At 47.6% G+C, this 25201-nt stretch overlaps 3 protein-coding genes across 3 annotated transcripts in view; 1 reads left to right on the top strand and 2 right to left on the bottom strand.

The window, feature by feature from the left end:
* Positions 1-10805, top strand: part of LOC103181449 (segment polarity protein dishevelled homolog DVL-1) — a 30201-nt gene extending 19396 nt beyond the window's left edge. Inside the window, exons 5-15 of the mRNA XM_007897921.2 lie at positions 1109-1244; positions 2183-2276; positions 2757-2826; positions 3239-3378; positions 4158-4234; positions 4451-4518; positions 5403-5552; positions 6207-6368; positions 6636-6803; positions 7331-7537; positions 9188-10805. Coding sequence (XP_007896112.2) covers positions 1109-1244; positions 2183-2276; positions 2757-2826; positions 3239-3378; positions 4158-4234; positions 4451-4518; positions 5403-5552; positions 6207-6368; positions 6636-6803; positions 7331-7537; positions 9188-9585 — 1670 coding nt within the window. The 3' untranslated portion in view covers positions 9586-10805. The remainder of the gene's footprint in view (positions 1-1108; positions 1245-2182; positions 2277-2756; positions 2827-3238; positions 3379-4157; positions 4235-4450; positions 4519-5402; positions 5553-6206; positions 6369-6635; positions 6804-7330; positions 7538-9187) is intronic.
* A 1045-nt stretch (positions 10806-11850) lies between these two features.
* LOC103181450 (taste receptor type 1 member 3) lies at positions 11851-17976 on the bottom strand. Its single transcript, XM_042343784.1, has 6 exons — positions 17780-17976; positions 16676-16976; positions 15419-16198; positions 14609-14827; positions 13773-13941; positions 11851-13118 (listed from the first exon to the last, which is right to left on the bottom strand). The coding sequence occupies exons 1-6, from the start codon at positions 17974-17976 to the stop codon at positions 12193-12195; spliced, it is 2592 nt and encodes an 863-aa protein (XP_042199718.1). The 3' UTR covers positions 11851-12192.
* Positions 17977-19850: 1874 nt separating this feature from the next.
* On the bottom strand, positions 19851-24688 carry LOC121850717 (taste receptor type 1 member 3-like). Its single transcript, XM_042343785.1, has 6 exons — positions 24576-24688; positions 23879-24176; positions 22654-23421; positions 21964-22167; positions 21053-21173; positions 19851-20797 (listed from the first exon to the last, which is right to left on the bottom strand). The coding sequence occupies exons 1-6, from the start codon at positions 24686-24688 to the stop codon at positions 19851-19853; spliced, it is 2451 nt and encodes an 816-aa protein (XP_042199719.1).
* Positions 24689-25201: the final 513 nt, after the last annotated feature.

Below are 25201 nucleotides of genomic sequence, written 5' to 3' on the forward strand. Positions count from 1 at the left end.
GGGGTCTGACAACGAGTCAGCGGGACAAGGAGGGGGGAGGTGACCATAAGCACGATCAAAAAGTAAGGTCTTTAGGTGGGATTTTATGTAGAGGGGCAAGGTGGAGGGATTGAGGGAAAGAGTTTCAGAGTTTCGGGGCGCAGTGGCTGAAGGCACGGCCATCGATGGTGGAGGGGACGAAGGACAAACAGGAGGTCGGAGCTGGCCAAGTGGAGATAGCGGGTGGTGGAGTGGGTCGGATAGGGAGGTGCGAGGGCATGAAGGGATTTGAAATCAAGTGAGAGGATCTTGAAATCAATCCGTTCAGTAATTGGGAGCTAGTGGCCTACAAAGGACTGGTGTGATGGGGGCACCAAGCCAGAGGCCTAATATTTTACCTGGTCCCAGCATTCAGGCCGATCACTTCAAAGTTTAAAAGCGCACAGAACTTTAGAAAATTCTTTAAATCAATCAGAATTTGAAAGCTGATTTTTCACAGTTCTTAAAAGGAGCACTGATAAATTGGTGTATATTGCGATAGTCGGGTTTAAACAGCTGTAATTCACATCATCAAAGGTCCGTACATTTAGTGCGAGGCATTTCTGTAGGCTTCCAGCAGTGTTGATTGCACTCAGCAGAGAATATACCTGGGTAAGCAGAGTCTTGACCAGAACAATAATAATAATCCTTGCATTAGATAGCACCTTATCATGTCACTGATAAGTCTCAAATTGCTTCACATAATATACAGTTAAGTGAATTGACTGTATTTTGTGGGCGAAACAACAATAATAATAATCATAATCCCTAGATTTGATGTAGTGCCTTATCACGTCTTCAGGACGCTTTATAGGATATATTGTGACGTGGAGCGACTGTATTTTGTGAGCGAAAAGCGGGAGCCAATTGCACAATGGGCTATGCACTCGATTAGTCACTTTAAACTGGAGCAGACAGGCACATCCTTTTCTTGTTAACTCTGTGTCAGGATCAGCTCCTGGTCTCTTGCTTCCTCCACTTGAATGTTTGCATTGTTAGTTCAGGGTCTGGGTAGTTGAACACTGGGTTGAACACTGATGATAACTGGTTATGTAGGTTTTCAGAGAATGATGTGGCATCTCTCCAACAGTCCCACGCATCAATGGCCACACCAAGGCAGAGCGGCAGCGAGATCCAGGGGGCTACGAGAGCGCCTCCACGGTGATGAGCAGCGAACTGGACTCTAGCAGCTTCATTGACTCTGACGATGATGATAACACCAGCAGGTAGGAATGAGTATGTGGGCTGCTATAGCAATGGGGAACAGTGTGATAGGCCGCAGCCTTACTCCCTGTGAACTCCTGTTTGCGGACAGACTGTCTGGGGTTATCCTGACTGAGACATCAAAAGTCCTTACTGATGCTTTTGGCTACCACTATGGGGCTGTGGTTATAACTACAGTAGTCTCCTGTGCCTTGCCTGTACTTGACTGAGCTGAGGTAGTGGCAACAATCTTTGTGTTTAAAACTGCACTGAAAGGTTGAAACATTTCAAAGTGCTTCACAAGTAATTACTATCAAGTGTAATGACTGTGTATTTGTAGGAAACACGGTAGCCAGTTTGCACACAGAAAACTACTATACACGCTTGCCTGCAATGAGGTGCACGGAGCTCTCGGATTCTCCCGGATTATGTAGTACACAGATGAGTGCCACACAAGTCATGCTAATCTGTCTATCAGTGCCCAGTAATAAATAACTCATTCATTATTACTTGAGAAATCTGTAAACTCCAACTGCTGTCAGAATTTCTTGCGGTGAGTATAGTATTGTCACTGTTCAGTGATGGACCCCATTAGCTAACGGCAAAGACCATGAAGGAGGGGGTCCTTCTGACTGTCAGACTGTAAACCACATTAATGAGGGCAATTGTTGCCCTGTTAATCTCAGCATTCCGATCAAGGTTAAGCTTCTCCAGCCTTGCTCTGGAAGCTTATGACTGCACCTGAATCTCTGTGTGAGATTACTTGCAATCACTTCCAAGTATCTCGTGCTTGCTGGCTAATCCTGTGTATTTATAGCTGTGTTGTGTTCACCTTTGCTCTCTAACCTCGGGATAAACCTCCTTTCACCTGCCATGTGTTGCTTATTTCAAATGGTGGAACAGTTGTGAGATGGAGATCAGGCTACACATGAATTCACATCCATTCTGTACCGGTCCCCAGGTTAAGCAACTCAACAGAGCAGAGTGTCTCATCCCGACTCATGAGGAGACACAAGCGGAGGAGGCGGAAGCACAAGATGCAGCAGATGGACAGGGTAAGGAGGAGGGTTTACGGAGGAGGGGAGTTGCGAAAACTCATTTTAAAAACTTTTCAGTTTTTGTTCAGTGTCTACTTGCACTGTGCCAATTCCAGTGTCTCCTACATGTCCCCCCATTCCCCCATTGGTGGCCATTCTTTCAGCCACTACACCTCGAAACTCTGGAACATTCTTCCTCTATCCCTCTGCCTTGCCCCTTCCCTCTCCATTTTAAGGTCATGCCTGAAGACATTCCTCTTTGACCGTGTTTACTGTCACCTCCCGCCCCGACTTGGTGTCGTGCTCCACCACTGTCAAGAGCTCTGGGCCAATATAAGTGCAAGTTTTTGTTGTTGTTACCTGATACTTGCTAATCATCAGTGAGAGTTCATGCTGACACTTGGCTGTGCATTGTCAGTGAGGTTGAGCTGCATGACTGAAACAAATGGCTGTCATAAAAAGTGTTTTATTTCTGTAACAAAGCTTTTGTCCCCACAGTCCTCATCTTTCAGCAGCATCACTGACTCCACCATGTCCCTCAACATCATCACCGTTACCCTTAACATGGGTGAGTGTTTGTCATCCTGTGCCAGGCCTGGGGTTGGCATGAGGGCTGGGGGAACGGGGGCTGGGGGAAACGGGGGCTGGGGGTATAGGGGGCTGGGGGAAAGGGGGGCTTGAGGAACGAATTACTGGGCTTTCAGAGGCAATGTTTTTTATATATGTCTTGGTCTCAGGAGCAAAATTTAACATCTGCAGAAATTTCTAAATTAAGTTTTAATTTTGGAGTCAATTTTTCATGTCCATAAAGAGAACCACCTTCCGAATTATGACAGAATTTAAGAATTTTCCCAAATTATTCATGATACAAACTGACAGGCTGACACGCAAGTTTCAGGACCCAGAGATCAGCCTCTCTCTGGAGACCAGCCTGAGAATAAGCAGCTGGTTACAAATCTAACTGGATTTCCTTGTTGCAGAGAAGTACAATTTCCTGGGGATCAGTATTGTGGGGCAGAGCAATGATCGCGGTGATGGTGGCATTTACATTGGGTCCATAATGAAGGGTGGCGCAGTGGCAGCAGATGGCAGAATTGAGCCGGGTGACATGCTGCTGCAGGTGAGTGCTCGATTAACACTGTGGCCACATCCAATATATTAATAATAATAATCCTTGCATTTGACGCCGCATCACATCTTCGAGATGTTTCAAAGCGCTTCACAGAATATACTGTGCAGTGAATTGACTGTATATTTTGTGGGCAAAACGCAGCAGTCAATTGCGCACAGCAGTGTCCCACAAACAGTCGTGGATTGAGTGAACAATTTTTTTTTGAAGGAATTATTACCCCCAGAAAAGCGGGTTCCTGTTTACTGCTAGGTAAACAATGGCATGTAGAGTAAGAAAACTTGCCCCAGTTAAACTCTGCCAGAAATTGAATCCAGGTCTTCTCGCTTGCGAGGCGAGTGCTCTAACCACTGAGCTACAGTACTCCACACAAATATCAGCTAACATTGCAGCCACATCGCAATGTCAGCTAACACTGGCTGATATGATAAGCATTATTACACACACATTGACTCACTTATCTACACACGAGCGCACAGACACAGAAATTGTCTCTCCTGACTACAAATCATGCTGTTTCCTGTTTACTCACCAATGTTCCCGTCAGTGAAGTGACAGTATGTTTTGCCGAATGACGCTCAGCGTGGGGCTTGGACATCAATATGCCAAGTGTAGCCACTCAAGAGCCCCAGTGAGACAGTCAGAGAGAGTGTCAGTGACCCAAGCCTCTCATTGAGATCTAATCCCCATTGTGAGATTGAGTTGACCAGCTTCCACGATGTGTTGCTGCTACAGTCACTGCCCTGACATTGCCTTTCTGTGTTTTACAGGTTAATGATGTCAATTTTGAAAACATGAGCAATGATGATGCAGTGAGGATTCTGCGGGAAATTGTATCGAAACCTGGGTAAGGGGGCAATCATCCTTCATCCTGTCTGAGACCTGTACATCTTCTTCATACATACTGTGTGAGAAGATGGTCGGAAATCAATAAATTACTAACACGGGTACATTGCGTGTTACATGGATGTAATTTGTGTGTGGGCAGGGTGGTTACAAAGCAATGCCTCAGCTCTCTGGGACTCTTTAACATTGCCTGATCTATTTTACTTTGTCTCCACAGACCAATCAGTTTAACGGTGGCCAAATGCTGGGATCCAACACCGAGGAGTTACTTCACCATTCCCAGGAGTAAGCGCCCGGCGGATTCAGGCCCTTTATTACTTGCCTTGTGTGTGTGTGTCACCGTGAATAAAATAATATTCCTTGCATTTGACATTGTTCCTTGGCCTTAACAGGTCAGAGTGGGATTGGCGGAAGGTCTCAGGTCGCTTCGGCAAACTTGCATTTTGATTTGTTGCTGCCCCCCGGTGGCCACACCGAGGTAGTGTATGGTTACTGCACAGCAAATGATGCAGTGCCTGATGTATATGCAACCTGCTGCACAAGTGATGCTTTTTCTGCAGTCCCACCCTTTGGAAATCCCTTTTTGCTCTTGTTATTAAGAGCAGCAGCTTTTAGCATTATTGCATACAGGTGTTTACGCTGCATGAGATTTCGAGGTGAGTCTTTCCAGCTGTAGCTCAGCGGTTAGAGCGCTTGCCTCACAAGCGAGAGGACCTGGGTTCAAAATGTAGAAATCTTGCTTTAAGATCAGGACATGAAGTTTTGATAGAGTAGAGAGGGAGGCTGTTTCCATTGGCAAGTGGATCAGTAAACAGGGCACTTAGATTTAAGATAATTGGCAAAGGAACCAGAGGAGAAATTGTTTTTACAACAGATAGTTGTTTTGGTCTGGAATACACTACCTAAAAGAGTAGTGGAAATGATAACAACTTTCAAAACGGAGTTGGATAGGTACTTGAAAAGGATAAATTTGCATGCATATGGGGAAAAAACGGCAGAGAGGGACTGATTGGGTAGTTCTTCCAAAGAACCAGCACAAGCACGATGGGCCGAATGGCCTCCTTCTGTGCTGTAATATTCTATGATTCTATACATTGCCTGGCTTCCTGATTCTCTACATCCTTGTCAGATCTAACTGAATGGGTTCTCTCTCTTTCTGTCCTTTGCAGCTGAACCGGTGAGACCCATCGACCCAGCAGCCTGGATTTCTCATACCACGGCAATGACAGGAGGTTTCCCCCGTTACGGTATGAGCCCGACCCTGAGTGCCATCACATCCACCAGTTCCTCACTAACCAGCTCCATTCCAGACTCAGAAAGTAAGTTGCACTGACCCCATACGTACCTGAGCCAGCGCTGTTTGCAGAGAAGAAAAATCTTATTGTCATTAATCTTAGAAATAATGACTCAGGCAGTTGAGTCTTAATACATGCTACTTTAATCTGAGTCCACATTTTCACCAAGAAATGCTATCCCATTCTCTGACAATCTTCAATGTCAGTTGGTTTATAATAATGATAATCCTTGCATTTGATAAAGCGCCTTATCATGTTATTGACATGTCTTAAAGCGCTTCACAGAAAATACTGTAAAGTAGATTGACTGTATATTTTGTTGGCGCAACGCAGCAGCGAATTGCACATAGCAGCGACCCCCAAACCGTCGTGGATTGAGTGACCAAATTATTATTTTTATTTTTGGAGGGATTATTACCTCCNAAAAAATCTGCTAATTGACTAACAACCGGGTTACTACTTACTGCTAGAGTAAACAGGCATATGGAGTACAGATTGCCTAAGATTTCGCCTCACCCAGGAATTGAACCTAGGTCCTCTTGCTTGCAAAGTGAGTGCTCTTAACCACTACGCTACAGGACATAAGTCCACCCAGGCAGCAGTTTGTCATCTGTATTGTACTACCCAACGCCTCCTGTTCTGACACGTCCTGCCACACTTTTGCCTCTATATTTGCAGAGTATGACGACTGTCGGCTCACGGTGAAGAGTGACCTGTCCAACATGATCACGGTGAAGACTGACATGGCGAGCATTGTCAAGGCCATGCAGTCCTGTGACTCAGGGCTGGAGATACGGGATAGGATGTGGCTGAAGATTACCATTTCCAGTGCTGTGATTGGTGAGGATCTGCAGGGTTACCCAGCGATCAGCGACGCACAGCTCACTGTATAACTGAGCGCAGCCTGGCTCAGGCAGGGGATTATTGGTACAACTCCCACATCAGGACCTGAACTCATAGACGAGGCACGGATTTGTCATAGGTTGTCACACATCTGGTTAGGTGGGCGAGGGGGTGTCATAGGTGGAGTCGCACACAGGAATGGGGGGTCACAGGTCTCACACGCATATACATACATACATACATACACGTGTTCTGTCTCCTCAGGTGCAGACGTGGTTGACTGGCTCTTCTCGCGTGTGCAGGGCTTCAAAGACCGTCGGGAGGCGAGGAAGTACGCGAGCAGCATGCTGAAGCACGGCTACCTCAGGCACACGGTCAACAAGATCACCTTCTCTGAGCAGTGCTATTACATCTTCGGGGATCTCTGTACCAGTACGTGTGGCCCATTTACTTACTTGCTGGTTCATTTTGAGCTCACTGAGGTGTGGGGTGGTGGGGCTCACAGCAGAGATGGTAATTAACTGTGGTTTTTGAGTGACTTTTCTGGCTGTAATTTGAGACTATTAACTGCACGTCCTTCGTGCCCTAACTCCATTCCATCATCGATGACCGTGCTTCCAGCCACTAAGCCCCGAAACTCTGGTACACTCTTCCTCCATCTGTCCAGCTTGCCGCTTTTTCCCCATCTTCAGATCGCGTCTGAAGATATTCCTCTTCAACCGTGCCTACGGTCACCCCCCTCACCCAGCTCGGCGTTATGCTCCACTGTCAAGCGCTCTAGGACGCTACCCAATGAGGGGTGCTTTTTAAATGCTTCTTCTTGTTATTCCAGCACAGCATCTGTGTAAATTGTGCTGTTCGTTGGCTGTATCGAGGGATGGAGTGCTCATCTGTGGCAGTGAGTCTGTTAGTAAAGCAGCAAGTCTGAATGTGCCATTCTCTCTCCCCCCCACCTCCAGATCTGGCTGCCATGAAGTTACATGAAGTTTCTAGTGGGACTTCAGATCGTGATATGTTGGCACCTCTGCCACACCCAGCCTCTCCCTGGCCACTGGGGCAGGGCTTCCCCTGTCAGTACCCGCTGCCTCACCCCTACTACCCAACCGCCTGCCAGGAACCCAGCTTCAACTATGGCAACGGGAGTGCCGGGAGCCAGCCCAGTGAAGGTAGGAGACACGAGGGAAAATAATTGATTTGTAGAATAGGAAGTAATCAGTGATTTGAAGTACTTTCCTTGGGATATTGTCTCATTTCCATGTTTCCGTCTCTGCTTCTCCATCTAGTTAAGATTTATTTGTTAAACATAAATGCCTATTTATCCATCTCCTTTTTTAACTTTTACTTTACCAGCCAGATAGGCACAATGGTCTGTCTGTTCCTGTACATTCCTATGTGCTCACTGGCAGGGCTCTGTGCAGGGATCTGCTGGTGGCAGCAGACGGCAAGCCCTGTTTTGGGAACCATGAATCTGTTGCATGTCGTATAAAACACTTGCTCAGCCCTAAACACAAAACAGTCACAGTCAGCCTGACACAGGTTTCGGGACTCAGCTCATTAACCTCTAGAAAACAGAGAGACTGAGGCTAAGCTACTGGGTGATGAGGTGAGGGATGGTGTGTAGGTTATGCACAGTATATATTTTGGGAATGCTCGAGTGCTGACGGTTCCTGGGTGAGAACTGGTGTGAAGCTGTGTTTATTTCTCCTGTAACTTACTGTGGCTTGTTTTACTCTTGAGCCAGCGGTAGACTGAAGGATGCAATGTGGAATGACTAACTGAGTGATTGGTAAGGCACTAATATCACATAGCATGATCTCAGCCTACCCTCACTCTGACCCCATCCTGTCCTGACACACAATCTCTGCCTGTCCTGGGCTGTGTGCAATTCAGTTGCATCCCTTTGCCCCGGTATGTTCCCCCCCATGTTAGAGGTCTGCCTTTTGTCCCTAATTAACTTAGTAGAAATTAAATTCTACTCAGTGTGAAATCTCCCCCCTTGTTAATGATTAGCTACAGATCCAAACAACTCTTGTGCCACTTGCAAATAAATTATTGCGCAACTGAACTGTTTATTTCAATCCAAAGTCTCACAGTAAACACTGTGGCCTGAAGCCTAATGGAGACGGAACTTACGCTGGCCTGAGAGGGACCCTGCTCTTGGCTTTCTATTCTATAACATTGATGGATTGTTTCGCAGTAAAAGAACAAAAAGCTGACCTGCCTCTAACCTCAAAACGTCAAAGCAACTACAGGAAAGTCCCTGTCTGTGTTACCAACCCCCACCACCCCCCAGTATGCTGTGACCCTCTACCTTCCCTGTCTTATCCAGTGGATCATTGAGGAGCTGCAGTGATGTGTTTGTGCGCTCTGATGTATTTATTGGAGTCGTGTAATTTAGTGGTTAGAGCACTTGCCTCGCAAGCAAGAGGACCAGGGCTCGATTCCTGGGCAGGGAGAAACGTTGGGCAAGTTTCCTTACTCCACACGCCTCTGTTTACCTCAGTAAGTAGGAACCCGGTTATTAGTCGATTGGTGGATTGCTTTTCTGGGGGTAATAATCCATTCCAAAAAAATAATATTAATATGGTCACTCAATCCAGGACTGTTTGTGGGACACGGTTGTGCAGAATTGGCTGCCACATTTCGCCTTCAAAATATACAGTCAGTTCACTTTACAATATATTCTGTGAAGCGCTTTGAGACGTCTCGAAGACGTGATAAGGCGCTATATCAAATGCAAGGATTATTATTATTATCCAAAGTCCCACCTTGTATCAGGTAAAGCTGTGATATTGGTGTCTTGCGTTTCTCCACAGGGAGTAAAAGCAGCGGATCCAATCGCAGCAACAGCGAGAGAAGAGCCGGTTCGGGGAAGGAAAAGGAGCGGAAAGCGGACTCCAAGTCAGCTGGCAGCGGCAGTGAGTCAGACAACAACACCCGTAACAGTGTGCGCTGTGAGCGCCCGCCCAGCCAGCTCAGCCACCGGAGCCCCAGTGAGCGCAGTCACCACAGCCACCTCTCACACGGAGCGCCGGGTGTGCCCCCACTGTACAACCTGACAAAGACAGGCCCCAAGGTGCTGGCACCCAGCGCACCACCTGGAGCCCCCCCAGGCCGGGACCTGGCCTCGGTGCCCCCTGAGCTAACCGGAAGTCGGCAGTCTTTCCAAAAGGCCATGGGCAACCCCTGTGAATTCTTCATCGACATCATGTGACAGTGAGAGCCTGTGACACAGCATAGCCCTGTGCTAACACCTGGGCTCTGTCCTCCGTGTCGCAAGGTCTCACAAGAGTTTTATTTCTGGTCTGGGACTGCGAGCACTCGGTAATTGACGGTGAGCAGAAGTGCTCAGTAAGTGTGTTCTGTCCTTACCTTCTCTGAAGATCTGTAGAGGGATGTTGAAGTGCTTTTGATGCGTTTTTGTCGATGGCTGATGGATGTCAGCACTGTCTCACTCTGTGGTAACAGTATTTGGGTATTTCAGTACGTCACACCTGTCTTTTCGATGTGTTTTTATTCTCCTTTACAAGCAAGCACTTTTATATATAAAAAACACACACCCGCACAAATGGTGTGACTGACATTTAGTTCAACTAAAACGCTACTCAAAGCACAAGCAGCCCCCACCATCCAATTTCCCGCACACCCACCACCTCCCACATTCCCAACTTTTTAAAAAGAATTATTTTTGAAGTATTACTGGGAGGTTAAATAGCAGTGTGAGTCTTGCACGCTGATTAGGCCACTTTGGGGCTTGAAATTTCCCCTTGTCTTAGCCTTTGGCCTTCAAGTTTACCGTTGGGCAGAATTGTGGACATTTTTCATGTCCCTTGGAAGCCGGTTTTCCAAGGTTGCTGCATTAAAAATGAACTGGCTTTTCAGATTAAAACTTCATTTAAGAATTTTCCACATTTCTGCACCACCTTAAAATTTGCAGCCAAAATGGTGTCATGGGCTAAAACTAGCTGGAATTTGGGGCTCCCATCTGAGGATTGTGAATGAGCATTTAGTTAGCAGCCTGTTGCTGTCGGGATGTTACAGCTGATACAGATGGTTTTGCAGGAGATTTATTTACATTTTAAAGCGAATGTTAGACTCGGGGTCAATCCCTGACGTGCCGGTCACGTGAGCAGCGCAGGGAATGTGGAACGAATGAAACTCTTACCATGAGAGGTCTCATCCCTGTACATGATAGATTGAACCCACGCACTGAGCCCCCACATATGCACACACACACTCTGAGTCCCCCTACGCACTGATACCCCCCCACAGACAATCTCTGAGCCCCCACGCACTGATAGCCCCACGCACACACACACTCTGAGCCCCCCCCCCGCCGATAACCCCACACATAATCTCCGAGCCCCTGTGCCATGCACTGAGAACCCCCCCGTCCCCCCACTCTGTGAGGACTCCCTCCCACCCACACACACATGCACAGAGGACCCCCCCCCACCCCACACACACACAGACCCTCAGCAGTGAGGCGACCCCGAGGACTGAGCCACCAATCCTCCCCTCCTCTCCCACCCCCCTCAGCACTGACCCGTTTTCCCAGGTAGAGCAGCTGGTAATGTTAAGGCAGAAACAATGCTGTGGAGATACCATTGGGTAAGAGGCAAGCTGGCTGAGCCGGCTTTAACCACTGCACTTATACTCAGCCTAAGAGTTTGTTGCTAATCGTGAGAGGAACACGCAATGTATAAATAATGTACAGTAAAAGATTAAAATGTATTTAATTATTATAAATATATTCTGTGGAATGCAGTTCCCTGAATGAGGAGACCTTTACTTCAGGCGGGAGGGGTTGCAGCACTGGCATTTGAAGAGAAATGTTTGGGAACTGCCTGCTGGAAATGTTACTACCCTGTGTCTGTAGATTTAATATATAGCTGACGTGTGTCAACACTAAAATGATTTACTTTGGTTTGGCCTTATTTTGTTTTATTTTCATTTTACGTTTACTCTCCTACTTTGTCGATTCCATTGTGTTTGCCCAGCGATGAATGTTGTTTTCAAGTGGAAGTGCCAGTCTGAACCCGAGTCAGCTGTTGGAGAGGCTGGTGCTCGCAGTGCTGTGTCAGCGCTTGGCCAAGACTCTTGGTTCCATCTTCACGCGGGAACCTGACATCCCTGCAGCTCTCACACACCCCTGCCACTTGAGTGATGAGGCCTGAAATAGCACCCAATATTGCATTGCCCTGTCTGACCAGTTTGTCTTCAAATTTAAGATCGGGCAGAATTGTGGAAAATAGAAGCTAAATCTTTTTAAGAACCACAGAAAACTGCCTCCTCCTGTTCGTGTGTTACTGTATCTGAATCAATCTGCAATCAGTCTTTGGCTGCTGCCATACTCATTAATGCTGAAGTCAGAATTCTGCACACTACAAACAAAGCAGGGAGCTGTTCACTGCAAAGGAAGTTTTATTTTAGTTTAGAATACAGAGCATCTAACTGGGAACCTATTTTATCTACAGACTTGATTTTAAAATTCGAGCTCAGACTGGAGTGCTGGATGGACAGTGTAGCTGGAGCTTTTCTCTGTCTCTAACCCATGCTGTATCACTAATGTTGGCGTGGAAAGTGTAGAGGCACTGAGATAGTCGTGCTCAGTCTGTCTCTCGCCCTTGCTGTCGCTAACTTGGGTAAAATTGGAAGGTGTCTGTTTCTCAGCGCTAACATCCCCTACCTACATGAATACAAAGTTTACCTAAAATAAAGGCAAAACGTGTTCCCAGTAAATTAAGGAGCAGCTTTAATGAGCTCTAGGGCACATGCAATGCAGTTTACTCAATCTGACAAGAAGCACTGGGTATCCAGGTCACTGTTCCCTCTCTTTGGAGGAGAGGTTGTCAGGGGAGCTTTGGAAGTTGGACTGGGTGTTGTATTCTGGTTTGAAGAGAATAATGTAACATTTGGGGATAAAATAGGCTACGAGAATGCCATAGATGCTGATCATACCTGTGGACATCTGGATACATGGCACCAGCTTGCCACTGAAGCTGGTGTAGGTGGGGATGAAGAATATCCAGGCAGCAAAGTAGATGAGTGTGGAGCGCATGATGCAGCGAGCCAGGTTGTAAGCCTGCCCTGAGCGCTGGCCCATGAACGTACACAGGAAGCATGCAAGGCCTAGCAATGCATTGTAAGCCACCAACAGCCCAAAGCCAGACAATGAGCTCTCAGAACACTCGACAACTATTTGAGTCTCAGAGACATTGTAATTATTCAACACAGTGGGTGGTAAGCTGAACTGCCACGTGCACAGTGCCGCCTGACACATAATAATGAAAGCAACCACTAAATATTTCATGCTGGCAATGATCAGCTTGGGGCACAATGTGGGTGGAATGCTGGATGTCCCACACAACGATCCCACTTGGAAAGCTCTGGTCAACATGACTGATAAGCAGCCGGTGAAGCCGATGTTGAAAATGGGTTGTCTTATGGTGCATGAGAGCTGGGTAGGGCAGCCCACAAAGCAGAAGATACTGCAGCAGGAGATTGCCAGGGACACCAGCATCACAAAGCACAGGCTGCCACCAGCAAACTGCACAATGGGTGTGTGAAAATGGACAATGAAGATAGCGACTGCCGAGATGATGACGAGGAGGGCCAGCACGGCCATGGTGCTGAGGACGATGGTTGGTGAGTCTGTCCATTCCAAGAATGCAATGCTTTTGTTGTGACATTCCACGCTCCGTTCCTTTGACCACTGATCACTCCGGCACGCTATGCATTTATTCACTGGGGAAAGAGAGGAAGGAAATATCGCTCTACATTAAAAAAAATTATCTTAAAGAGCACTAATAATCCTCACATTCGATTCTGCACCTATTATAATAATAATAATAATCCTTGCATTTGATATAGAGCTTTTCACGTCGGGAGGACGTCCCAAAGCGCTTCACAGAACACACTGTAAAGTGAATTGACTGTATATTTGTGGGCGAACGCGGCAGCCAATTGCGCACAGCAATGTCCCACAAACAGTCGTAGATTGAAAATGACCAATTTATTATTGTTTTGTTTTGGAGGGATTATTATTAGGCTCTGTGTGGAGTAAGGAAACTTGCCCAAGGTTTCGCCCTGCCTGGAATTGAACTCAGGTCTCTTGCTTGCAAAGCGAGTGCTCTAACCACTAAGCTACAGGACTCCATTATGTGCGACCGTCTCAAAGTGCTACTTGTCAAGTAACCGCTGTTAGGTGTAGTAACTGTGTATCTGTAGGAAAGCAAGGCAGTCAATTGATGTCCAGCTGTGTACCACAAAGAGCCATTAAGAAAATGAGCAATGCCAGAGGATCTTCACTGAGTTCAGTTCTGGGCAGAGGCTGGTGTGTGCCACTGTCTGGGGAAATGGCCAGTAGCTGTTAAGGAGGGGAATGACGCTGCAACGTACTTTGATTCTGGAAGGTATTCTTTGGACAGTCAACACACTCATAGCAGCAGGACTGGTAACCCTTCAACATGCGCACTTGCCCCATCTTGCAGCTGGTGGAGCAGTTCGAAACTGGAATCTGAAAGTCAAAAAGAAACGTTTCCTTATTGTCTGTCAGGGCTTTGAGCCACTCAATTATGGGGCACGTTGGTTTGAAACCTGCATGATACTCTGATACCAGACTTCAAACTCTACCTATACCCAAATGGAATTGGAGAGATTGATCAGGAATGTGTCACAGTGGCCAGACTGAAGGCTTGAGTCATCAAGAGTTCTCAGGCAGCGACGATATTCACTAACCAGGAATGAATTGGCTCTGCCATTGTCCAGTTTGAAGAAACATTGGTATTGATCTAAGAGCAAGGAATCTCCAGACATTCCTGGTCTGTGAGAAATGATCTCGGCCGGACACTGCTATTGGGACCATTAGCCTCTGTGCCCTGGGCTAGGGTAGAAGATAATTTACCAGATTTACCATTACCTTATTTTGGTGTATGGCATATGACAACAACAACAACAAGATTCCATTTACAGAGCGCCTTTCACGTCGGGAGGACTTCCCAAGGCGCTGGACAGTTGGGTCAGGACCCGAGCAGGGGGGAAATGGTCAGGGTGAGGGGAGGGAAGGGAGGGAGCGAGGAGGGGGGAAATGGTCAGGGTGAGGGGAGGGAAGGGAGGGGGTAGAGAGTCGAGAGGGAAGCTGAAGGCACGGTCAAAGAGAAAAGTCTTGAGACCGGCCTTGAAGAAGGAAAGGGAGGAAGCAAGGCGAAGGCACTGGGGGATAGACAATCAATTACCTGGTTCCCAGGAGTGTTCCACTGGATTTGGGACACGTTAATATCCAGCTCTTTCCACAGTGCTCTGTATTCCCCAATTTTTCTGAATTCAGGCTCCTGATCCTTCCCATTCCAGTGCCAATTAACAATATCATATCCTGTGGGCGGATCTCCATTTGGGGTGAAGTAGATGTCATGGCCATTCAATGTAAAGTTCACTTGTGCCAATGTCTCCAGGAGCTGATTGAAATGGAACACAGCTTTTAAACATCCAAGGGCATGTGAGAGAACAGTCAGGATCCTGACGGCTTTAGATAAACTGAACGTAAAATATGTGACATAGTCATAGATCTGCGAGGGACACAGACTTGAGTGTAAGATCCAGGAGGTGAACAGAGAGTTACGATTGAATGATTTTATTAAATGGAGAATACAGGAAGATGGTGCAGGGAGATTGTGTCATCAGATTAAAGGGAATTAGATGTTACAGGGCCCTTGGTGTGTTTTAGAGGTAAATGATTGATGTTTCTGTTCTGCACTCTTGATGGTCTTCCATCTCTTTAGCTTCTGCTACATTAAGAATGGTGGTGGTGGTAGTGGGGTGGGGTGAAACTGGTTTACCAAGACTGCATACACCGGTAGAATTTACAGACACATGCATAAGCCTGAATCTTGTTACCCAAACAACAACATTTTGCCAACAAAACACACAATCACTACACTTTACAGTATATTCTGTGAAGCGCTTTGAGAATCCTCGAAGACGTGATAAGGAGCTGTATCAAATGCAAGAATTATTATTTATTATTATTGTGTAAAACTTTCACGTACCTGCCATGGATAAATAGACTTCTTCTTGCAACTTCCCGAGTCACACTCCAGCAATGCGTGTAGCGCATGTGCCACTGCGTACACTGCGCTGTACACATTAAAGGTAATGCGCTGCGGCTGTGTGTCAACAACGCCGTTGTGTGTCTGGACAAAGTGGCTCAGGCAGTCTTGTGCCGCCAGCTCAGTGTGGAGTTTCTTGCTATCGTGGCAGATTTCTGTCGGAGTGGGGTTAATGCAGCTGCCAGGATCCTCAGCCAGCACATACTGGTCAAAGCCTGGCATATTGCCGGTCTTGACAGCCACTCCCAGGATTGTGCCGATGCTGGCAACATTTGTGAGTGTCTGGAATGAGGTGGAGGTCACCCAGCCCTCACTGGCGATCCAGACTTTGCCGGTAATGTTAAGCTGCAGGACAGTGTCTATCAGGGCCAAAGCGAAACGATCGTCGCAGAAGACGATGGTCACATTGATCTTGGAGTAGTTGATGTTGTTGACTATGGAAACTAGTTTGGCTTTAAATTGGACACCTGTCAGGTGCAATGGAATCAGGTCCTCGTACGCCACGCAGATCTTCCTCTTGGAAGCCTGGACGCTGAAGAGCTCGATCCCCTGGCGCCCATAGTCATTGTCAGTCCCGATGATCGCAATCCAGTTCCATTGGAACATGTACACAATGGATGCCATGGCATCTGCCTGAACTTCATCTGTGGGAATGGTCCGGAAAAATGAGGGGAAATTCCTGCGGTTGCTCAACACGTTGCTGGATGAGGCATAGCTAACCTGCAAAACAAAACTTATCAGAAGCCTCCAGTGTAATCTGCATTTATCCAGCACCTTACATGGAAAGTAAGGTCTGAAGTGTTAGACAACAGCAGGGGTGAACAGCGAACACGCAATGAGAGATTTAAAGCTTTTTAAATCTCTCATCTTGGGCAACCTACTGTTAATATCTCTGATGTGAGAAGAATAAACAACATCAACAACAACTTGCATTTAGCCCTCACGCAGGTTAGCGCCCCAGAGTGCTTGACAGTGGCAGAGCACAACGCCAAGCCAGTGAGAAGGGTGATGTGACCGTAGTCATGGTCGAAGAGAAGGGTCTTCAGGAGTGATCTGAAGATAGGGAAGCAGGAGGCACGGCAAGGAGGTTTTACTTGTCTGGGAGATAGGGGATGGGTGATGAGGGTTGGGCGGTGTGGTTGGTGGTGGGGCATTGTGGTGGTGTTGGCGGTGGGTGGTGTGGAAGCCCTCTGTTACCTGTGGAAGGAGAAGGAAGCTGAAGAGACGAGCCACTACTATGCTCAGCTCCGATTGGGAAGGCCCAATGGCAGCCACCACTCGGGTGTTGTACTCAGTGTAGTTACACGTCACCTCAATGCTGTCTTGTTCACTGTTGGACAACAAGGCAATCGCTGATTCTATGGCGACAGTGGACTCGAAGCAGGTGTTGTAGATCTCGTATCCCAGCCGCACGCCAGGCAGCAGCTCAGTTCCGTTGTTTATCTCCTCGATGGCAAACCTCATGGCCTGTAGCCAGTGGTAGCCTTGGGGGTAGAAACTGCGGAGGAGACAGACAGGCAGGGGAATGAAGTGAGTGCTGATTAGATAGAAGACAAAGGCTTTGACCAATCAGCAAACTATTTATTGCTTTACAAGTTTGTTGCTTCTTCCACATCGACTGTATGGTTGTTCAGGGTGGGAGCTGGAGTCATATCAGTAAGAAGCACAATGACCTGGTCGCAAGGAGTAACTGAGCTCCACAGTTTGAGGGGTTAACATCAGTATTGCCACGACCAGTTTGCTGATGAAATTAGGCTGTGTTTATCATTTGAATTAGTCACAAAGGCGGACTAATAAAGAGAACCACACAAGATGTGTTAGAGCTGGTTATATTGACTCTGTCGGTGTGGGTTGGTGTAGCTTTTAATCTATTCCATCGGATGACTCGATCAGAATTGTGTTTAATTTCAAATTTCCTGTCTGCAGTGTGAGCTGCCCATTCTGCCGTTTCCTCTGTGTTCCATTGGGGTGTATGGTGTGGTGTGTACAATGTGGTGTATGTGGCCCCCAGGCTGTTCCTGTGCCAGTTTAGCCCAATATCGAGGACGTTCCAAAAACAACTCCCTCTCACCTACACTGGAAATATCTGATATTCACTCAGCACTCCCTCCGTGACTGCATGCCCTGCAACAAGGAATCAACCACAACATCATAATCCATTAATCCTTGCTCCAACACGCTACTCTGTCAGCTCACTGAGAGACACAGGATGGGAAGAAAAGTACAAAGTGGAAATTACATTTGTTTCTGTTGAAGCAGAGGAAGAAAGGGCAGAAAGTATCAGCGCTGTGAGACTCTTACCTTTCACATGATATGTGCTCAGATTTATTGACGCTTTGCAGGTCAAGTTTACTAGAGTAAATGGGAAACAAGCCTCCTATTATATAATCTCCTGGAGCTAGATACTCTCCCACACGACGGTCCGAACCCTGGGGCTCAGCCCCATTGTGTCCGACCAGCACCAAACTCGCAAGCATCCAGTAACGAAGAGGCGACATGTGCGGCACCTGCTGCTCCTTATGTCACTCGAGACTCCGCTGTTCGCCAGCTCTGCACTACAATCTCTGGTCCACTTGCACCAAAGCCCTCAGCTCCAGTGGGCATTTGCATGAAACTCATCTGCTTTGTTTATGCAGCTGGTTGGTATGAAATGGCAGCCTGTCAATGCTGTGCCCCCTTGATTCAGCGCCACGCCATCATTTACTCCCCGCCTCACAGCATTTATGAAAGAGGAAGATTATGTAGCTACGGGGTTCACATCAGACTTTCATTCCAACCTGAAGCTGGGAAGAATGCAGTAACATCAGCAGGGATGTTGTCAGTGAACCAGGGCACTGGCCAGGAAGAGTTACTGAGCCCCACAGTGCAAGGGAGTTGTAATAATAATAATCTAATAATTATATACTGTAATATTATATGCTAAAGCAAATTGACTATATTTTGTGGCAGAAATGCAGCAGGCAATAGCGCACAGCAGTGACCCACAAACAGTCATGGATTGAATGATCAAATTATTATTATTTATTTATTATTTATTTTTGAAGGGATTATTACCCCCAGAAAGCGATCCGCCAATCGATTAATGATCGGGTTTCTACTTATTGCTAGGTAGACAGAGGCGTGTGGAGTAAGGAAACTTACCGAAAATTTAGTCATGCCCGGGAATCTAACCTGGGTCCTCTCGCTTGTGAGGCGAGTGCTCTAACCATTAAATTACAGGACTCATCAATACAACAATAACATCAGTAGCAACACAGTCAGTGACATTGGGCCTAGCCTAGCAATTACTGAGTCCAACAATACAAGAGAACTGGAGTAATTAATGTCAGTGTCCTGGCCTCAACCATCCTTCCTGACAACCTCTTCTAGTCGTTGATAAAGAAAATATTCCTGGTGTCCTTTGGAACTTTAACCTTGTGTTCTCTTGTTCTACTGTCTCAGTGCATCCTAGAGTATTGTTCTGCAATTAGTTATTCAATCCCATTTAAACTGTTATTTGCCTCTGTGAGGTTCTTCCCTCCTCAGAGACATCTTCTCTCAAGACTGAAAAGCCTGAGCTCGTCTTACCGTTGCTCAGAACTTATTCTCCTACCACTGTGGATCATCCCAGTTGCTCTTTTCTGTACTGTCTCGAACCTGAATGTGGAGGTTCTGTGTAGCTCATTTATGTCGCTGCAATGAACTGTATGCGATACTTTAGATGTGGGCTGAACAGAGCATTATATATCAAGTATGATTGGTGCCCAAGGTTAGCAGAGTATTTACCCAGCTTCTTCGCAATAGATGTTAACTGATTTTATTTGTTTTGCTCCTGTTGACCAGCCTGAAGCCAGTGGTGAAAGCCTGATTTCTGACTGTTTCAGTTAGTTTATTTACAGAGAAGATTATTTGTTGCGATAATCAAGCCAGTAACAAGAGGGCATCAATTGAGGATTGGGAATAGAGGAAAGGTGGAGTTGAAACATGATTTTACTCAAGAGTCTCTTCTCCTTGCCCTCTCTGTTGCCTTGTTCAAGGCATGTCTCAAGACCCTCCTCTTCATCCGCATCTTTTGCCACCCTCCTACCCTTGCCCACCTGAGTTCCATCCCTCCTGATCCCAATCTCCTGCTTGGGTTCAAATCACAGACTGTCTAGGGCCTTGGGACATCTTCTTGACATGAAAGGCGCTGTACAAATGTAATTTGTTGTTTTTGATTCCTTTCTCGTCCTTTGTCCATCTCCCATCGTTTACTTCTACATCTTTCCATTGGCTGAAAGATAGCTATAATGGAGGTGGGTTTGACCAGGTGACACCCTCTCAGAGAGACCGTGGGATTAGGAAACAGTGGGAAAACTCACGTTCGTTCTGACATTCACTTGTTTATTAAGTTTTAAAGAGAATCAACCCCCTTTTCCTTTTCATTGCTCATTGACGTTGGAGGCTCCTGCTTATAAACCTGAAAGTAAGCCTCTGTGTTACAATGTGGCTTAAAGTGAATGATCCAACATTTGGGGACGAAATATGCTCCAAGGATCCCAAAGGTGCTGCCGAGGACAGTGAAAACCTCCACCACCGGAGCATATATGCTGCTCACAGCCGAATAGGTTGGAATGAAGGCCACCCAAGCCAAGAAGTACAGTAGCATGGCCAGGCTGATGTCTCGAGCCAACTTGTAGGTATTGGCTGGGTTCTGGATGAGGAAGGTGCACATGAAGCAGCTCAGAGACTGGAAGCCACTGTGCGCCAGCATCAGCCAGAAGCTGGTTTCCTCGTGGTTCTTACAGAAGAGCAGCAGCTTGTTGCTCTCCCGCAGCTTAATGAGGAACGGGCCTGGTGTGGTCAGCCACCAGTAGCACAGAGAAACTTGGATAACCAGGCTGAGCAGCACCACCAGCTGGTTGCCTCTGTGCTTCAGGACACCCAGACATCCCTTGGTCAGGCTGCCCAGCTCGAGTGTGAGGAGAATCTGCAGAGACTCCCCGAGGAGGGTGGACATACAGAAACTGAGACACATGCTGGTCACCGGCTGTTGTATTTTGCAGGTGTGTTCGGTGGGTTCCCCGAGGTACAGGAAGGAGCTGCAGCTCGCCATTGCCAGAGAGGTGAGTGTGCCGAAGGTCCTCCTGCCCCCACTGGCCTTGACCATGGGCGTGCCGGAGTGGCACACAAAAAGGTAAGTCATGAGCCCTGTCAGAGCCAGGCTGAGAGACACTAACAGCAGCAGCAGCACCACCATGGGTGAGCTCCACGCCAGGTACTGAGGGCTCCTCGGGAAGCACGCAGAGCTCCGAGCCGGGGACCACTCCTCGTAGTGACAGTTAATACACTGACTGACGTCTACAAGAGAAACAGAGAAATCCCAGTTTGTGACAGTATCATATTAAAAGTCACAGCCTGGCTCAGTCATTTGCACTTTATTGCCTCTGCTCAGAGGTTGTGGGTTCAAGCTCCACACGTTGGAATTTTGAGCTCAGGGTGATATTCCAGTACAGTATTGTGAGCGCTGTATTGTTAGAGGGAGGCTGAGCCTGGCAGAGCATGAAAGTGAGAAGGACACAGCGTTATGGAAGGAGGGGAACATTGAAAACCAACCTGAGGCGTTTTGGAAGGTATCCTCCGGACAGTCAATACATTCACTGCAGCACGAGTGCAGACCTTTTGCCTTCTTCATCTGACCTCGGACACAATCCTTCGAGCAATAGGATTCCGGCACCTGGGAAAACATCAGCGTTAATATTGATCTGTCCTGGTCTAACTGAGAGAGTGTAACCAGGGCAGTCTCTCTCTCTCTCTCTGACAGTGGGTAGCAAACAGCACTGCAGAAGAGCACAACTTAGCAGTGTATCAGTCAAAGCTAACACGATTCTGGGGTTCAGGAGGCAAAGAAGTGATCTGACCAAGATATTCAAAATAACGCAGGGCTTTGAGAGAGTAGATACAGAAGGACCCTTCGTTGAAATCCAGGACACGAGGACAGAACCTTAAAATGAGAGTAAATCATTCAAAGGGAAATCAGAAACACTTCCTTTAGAGAATGAGTCACAAGAACATAGAACACAGTCCCAGAAAGCCATATACTTGGTCAGTCGAGGCGTAGAAGAATGTACTTGGTAAGTAACGCTAATAATTCTTTCTATTGGATGTCAAGAGACATGGAGAAAGAGCAGGGACATGGTAGGTGTAATGCAGGTGCAATGGGCTAAATAACTGTGTGGCTGGCTCCCACTGTACACTGTAAAGATGTGATTGTGTGTGATTTTCACCTCCTGGGCTTCAGTCTAACTAATAATAATAATCCTTGCATTTGATATAGCACCTTATCATGTCTTTGAGGTAACTCAAAGCGCTTCACAGAATATACTGTAAAGTGAATTGACTATATATTGTGGGCGAAATACGGCAGCTAATTGTGCACAGCAGTGTCCCACAAACAGTCCTGGATTGAAACGACCAATTTTTTTTTTTGAAGGAATTATTACAAGGCTGGGGTTTTGTGTGCTCACCTCCTCGGTCTCGGTGTGCCAATCTATGTGTGAGGGGCTGATGTCCAGGGATCCGCTGTAGCTTCCGATCACCGATAACAATAGCTTTTCAACGCTCACTTTCCAAAGGATAATTTCGTAGCTGGTTTTGGGATTTCCGTTGTTGTCGAATTGAATACTTCTGTTCCCTACCTCAAAGGCAACTCTGCGCACTTCATCCAGCAACTGTAATCGGTGAGGACAAGAGTTATGGGAACATAGGAACAAGAGGAGGCCATTCAGCCCCTCGAGTCTGTTCGGTCATTCTATAAAATCATGGCTAATCTGTACCTGAAGTCCAGTTACCTGCCCTTGCCCCATATCCCTTGATACCCTGACCTAACAAATATCTATCCACCTCAGTCTTGAAAACTTGAATGGATCCAGTATCCACAGCCTTTTTGGGGGAGAGAATTCCAGATTTCCACTACCCCTTGTGTGTGTGTGAAAAATTGCCTCCTCATTTCACTCCTGAAGGGCTTAGTTCTAATTTTAATTCTAATATTTATGACCCCTTGTTCAGGATTCCTCACCAGAGAAATAGTTTCTCTGTAGTTACTCTACCGAATCTCATTATTATTTTAAGTCATCAGGAAACCCTCTCCCCTCCCCATCCCCCACCCCACCATTCCCCCAGTCTTTCCCCCCAATCCTAAACCAGGATTGCTGTACCTGCCAGGGGTAAGGGCGGGGAGAGTCCCTGCAGCCCCCTGAGTCGCAGCCCAGCAGCTGGTGCAGCGCGTGAGCGACACTGTATACCGCCGTGTACACGTTAAATGACTGCCGCTTCTCAAGGTAGTCCAGCCTCTTGATCAGGCTCTCGGCAGAAACGTTGAGACAGGAGAAACAGAGGGATATGGTGGGGGAGTGGGTGTGCACAGAGCTCTGCTGTCTGTCCATGGCCGTCAGGAGGTTAGAGATGTATTGCTGGAAGCCGGGCATTGTACTGCTTTGGATGACAAAGCCGATCACGGTCCCGACGTTGCCCAACCCCGGGGTGTGGACCATCACATTGGAGGTGACCCAAGCCTCGCTTCCTATCCAGACCTTATCGGTGATATTGTGCTTCAGAGCGTACCTGAGCAGAGTCAGAGCCACCTTCTCATTAGAGAAGAGAACGATGACATTGACTTGACTCTGCTGGATGTGGCCGATGATGGTGGCCATTTTTAGCTCGACGCTGGACACACTGTTATAGCTGGGGACTAGGTGGATATGAGCAATGCAGATGCCCTCCACAGCGGCTCTGACTGAGAACAGCTCAATCCCCTGCCGCCCGTACTCGTCGTCACTGCCCACCACCGCAATCCAGTTCCAGCCAAAGGTCTTCACCAAAGCCACCATCCCTTCCGCCTGATTCTTGTCGCTTGGGATTGTGCGGAGGAATGAGGGGAAGAGGTCCTTGTTACTCAGCGTCTCGCTTGACGCCCCGTAGCTAATCTGTGAACAGAGCAGAGTCTCAGAGCGCAGTCACTCCACGCTATAAATCACTCCTCTTTCTCTATTCATTCTAGATCAGTCACTCCTATACCAACGCCAGGGCCTCTGAGCTCCCAGTCCGTCTCCCCACCCCCGTCTGCCTGTTCAGGTGGACGTTAAATATCCCACAACTCGAATGGAAAAGGGAAGGAATCTTCTGTCTTCTGGCAAACAATCCCCAGATAAATTATTCATTCACCTCACAGCTGTTTGTAAGAGATTGCTGTGCACCATTTTGGCTGGTGTAGCTACACTTGACAGCAATTCCCTGTGAAGCCCCATTGAGGCGTCCAGCATTGACAGATGCTGTGTAAAACGCAATGAATATATTTATGCAGGCACCCTGCCCTTTTCAGGGGAAATGTGTATATTGAGACTGCAAAGAGGTAAATATGTATGTGAGATCAGCAAAAGTTACCTGAGGGATCAGCATCAGGCCAAACACGGTGCCCAGGATTATGGCCAGATCAGAGGTAGCCGGGCCGATGATGGCAATGGCGGTGCTCTGGTACCTGGTATAGTCCTGGAGTACTGCGATGCTGTTGTCTGCGCCGGACATAAACCTCATGGTTGGCTGGACTGCAACCAGGAAGTCATGGCAGGAGTTGTAGATCTCATAGCCCAGGGTGACGCCCGGGAGTAGCGAGCTAGCGTTATTTATCTCGTCGATCGCAAATGTCATGGCCAATGCCCACTCGTAGCCATCCAGAGAAAACCTGCACCCAGAGGAGCAGAGAAACTGTCAACCTCCCATTCAGGCTTGGAGCTTTCGACCACCCTCCAACCCTCCCTGCCCTCTACCCTTCCTGATCCTGTGCCCCAGCTCTGTTCCAAATCCCTGACTGTCCAGCGCCTTGGGATGTCCTCCCGCTGTGAAAGGCGCTATACAAATGTAATTTTGTATTGTATTGTAAACCAAATCGCCCATTGAACCAGTCCTTCACTCTCCACACATCAGCCACAGATCCACTCACCTCCGCCTCTCACCTGGCTGACAGGACTCCACACTCACCTTTACCTCTCACCAACCTGGATTCAGCACCTAATCCCAGGCAAAGTATGCATCGGTCACAAAATAGCATTATTGGCTTGCAAGCTAACAAGACGAGTCTTACATCTCACAGGACACCGGCTCCGGCCTGGTGCGGTTAGCGAGGTTGACGGCCACAGAGTAAATGGGGAAGAAACCCCCGAGAGTATAGTGGCCGGGCAAGCTGAAATGTGCCATCGTGACGCCGAGTCCTTGGGTCTTGGGGTGTGAACATCCACATGGTATTAAGCCCAGAAGAGTTAGCAACCTGAGGGGAGACATGAGCACAAGCTGTTGGCGCAAAGGGAGACAGAGAGGTGGCTTTCAGCAGCAGGCAGTGTCCTTTCCACACATTAATACAGACTAGTGACCCCTCCCTCCCCTCCCTCCCTCTTCCTTTTATTATCTCTAGCCCTGGCCACAGGGGGAAAGGGCACATGTGGAGATACTCATTATTCAAAGTCAAGGGGAAGTGCCCACCTGCCCACTGGGTATTTCTGGTCTCTGCCCCCGACACTATACAAATCAGGCTCCTCCACCAGCTGCTGTGGCCAGAGTCTCTCGGTGGTGTGTAGGCCTTCCCTCGCTCTCTGCCTCTTTCCAGTCCTGGCGACCAGCGATTTCTGAAACCCCCAAATCCAACCCAGCCTCTGTCACCTTTCATGTCGGGAAGGATAATAATGATTTTTGCATTTGATATAACGCCTTATC

Source organism: Callorhinchus milii, unplaced genomic scaffold, assembly GCF_018977255.1.
Source record: "Callorhinchus milii isolate IMCB2004 unplaced genomic scaffold, IMCB_Cmil_1.0 Scaffold24, whole genome shotgun sequence".
NCBI lineage: Eukaryota > Metazoa > Chordata > Chondrichthyes > Chimaeriformes > Callorhinchidae > Callorhinchus > Callorhinchus milii.

Coding starts and splice junctions, on each gene's coding strand:
- LOC103181450 (XM_042343784.1), bottom strand. CDS start 17,976: ATGTCGCCTCTTCGTTACTGGATGCTTGCGAGTTTGGTGCTGGTCGGA. Junction 16,199..16,675: donor GCTTCCTTCTCCTTCCACAG/GTAACAGAGGGC, acceptor TTTGTTTTGCAG/GTTAGCTATGCCTCATCCAG. Junction 14,828..15,418: donor AGTCTATTTATCCATGGCAG/GTACGTGAAAGT, acceptor CATTTCAATCAG/CTCCTGGAGACATTGGCACA.
- LOC121850717 (XM_042343785.1), bottom strand. CDS start 24,688: ATGGCACATTTCAGCTTGCCCGGCCACTATACTCTCGGGGGTTTCTTC. Junction 22,168..22,653: donor CCCGCCCTTACCCCTGGCAG/GTACAGCAATCC, acceptor CACCGATTACAG/TTGCTGGATGAAGTGCGCAG. Junction 21,174..21,963: donor GGCACACCGAGACCGAGGAG/GTGAGCACACAA, acceptor ATGTTTTCCCAG/GTGCCGGAATCCTATTGCTC.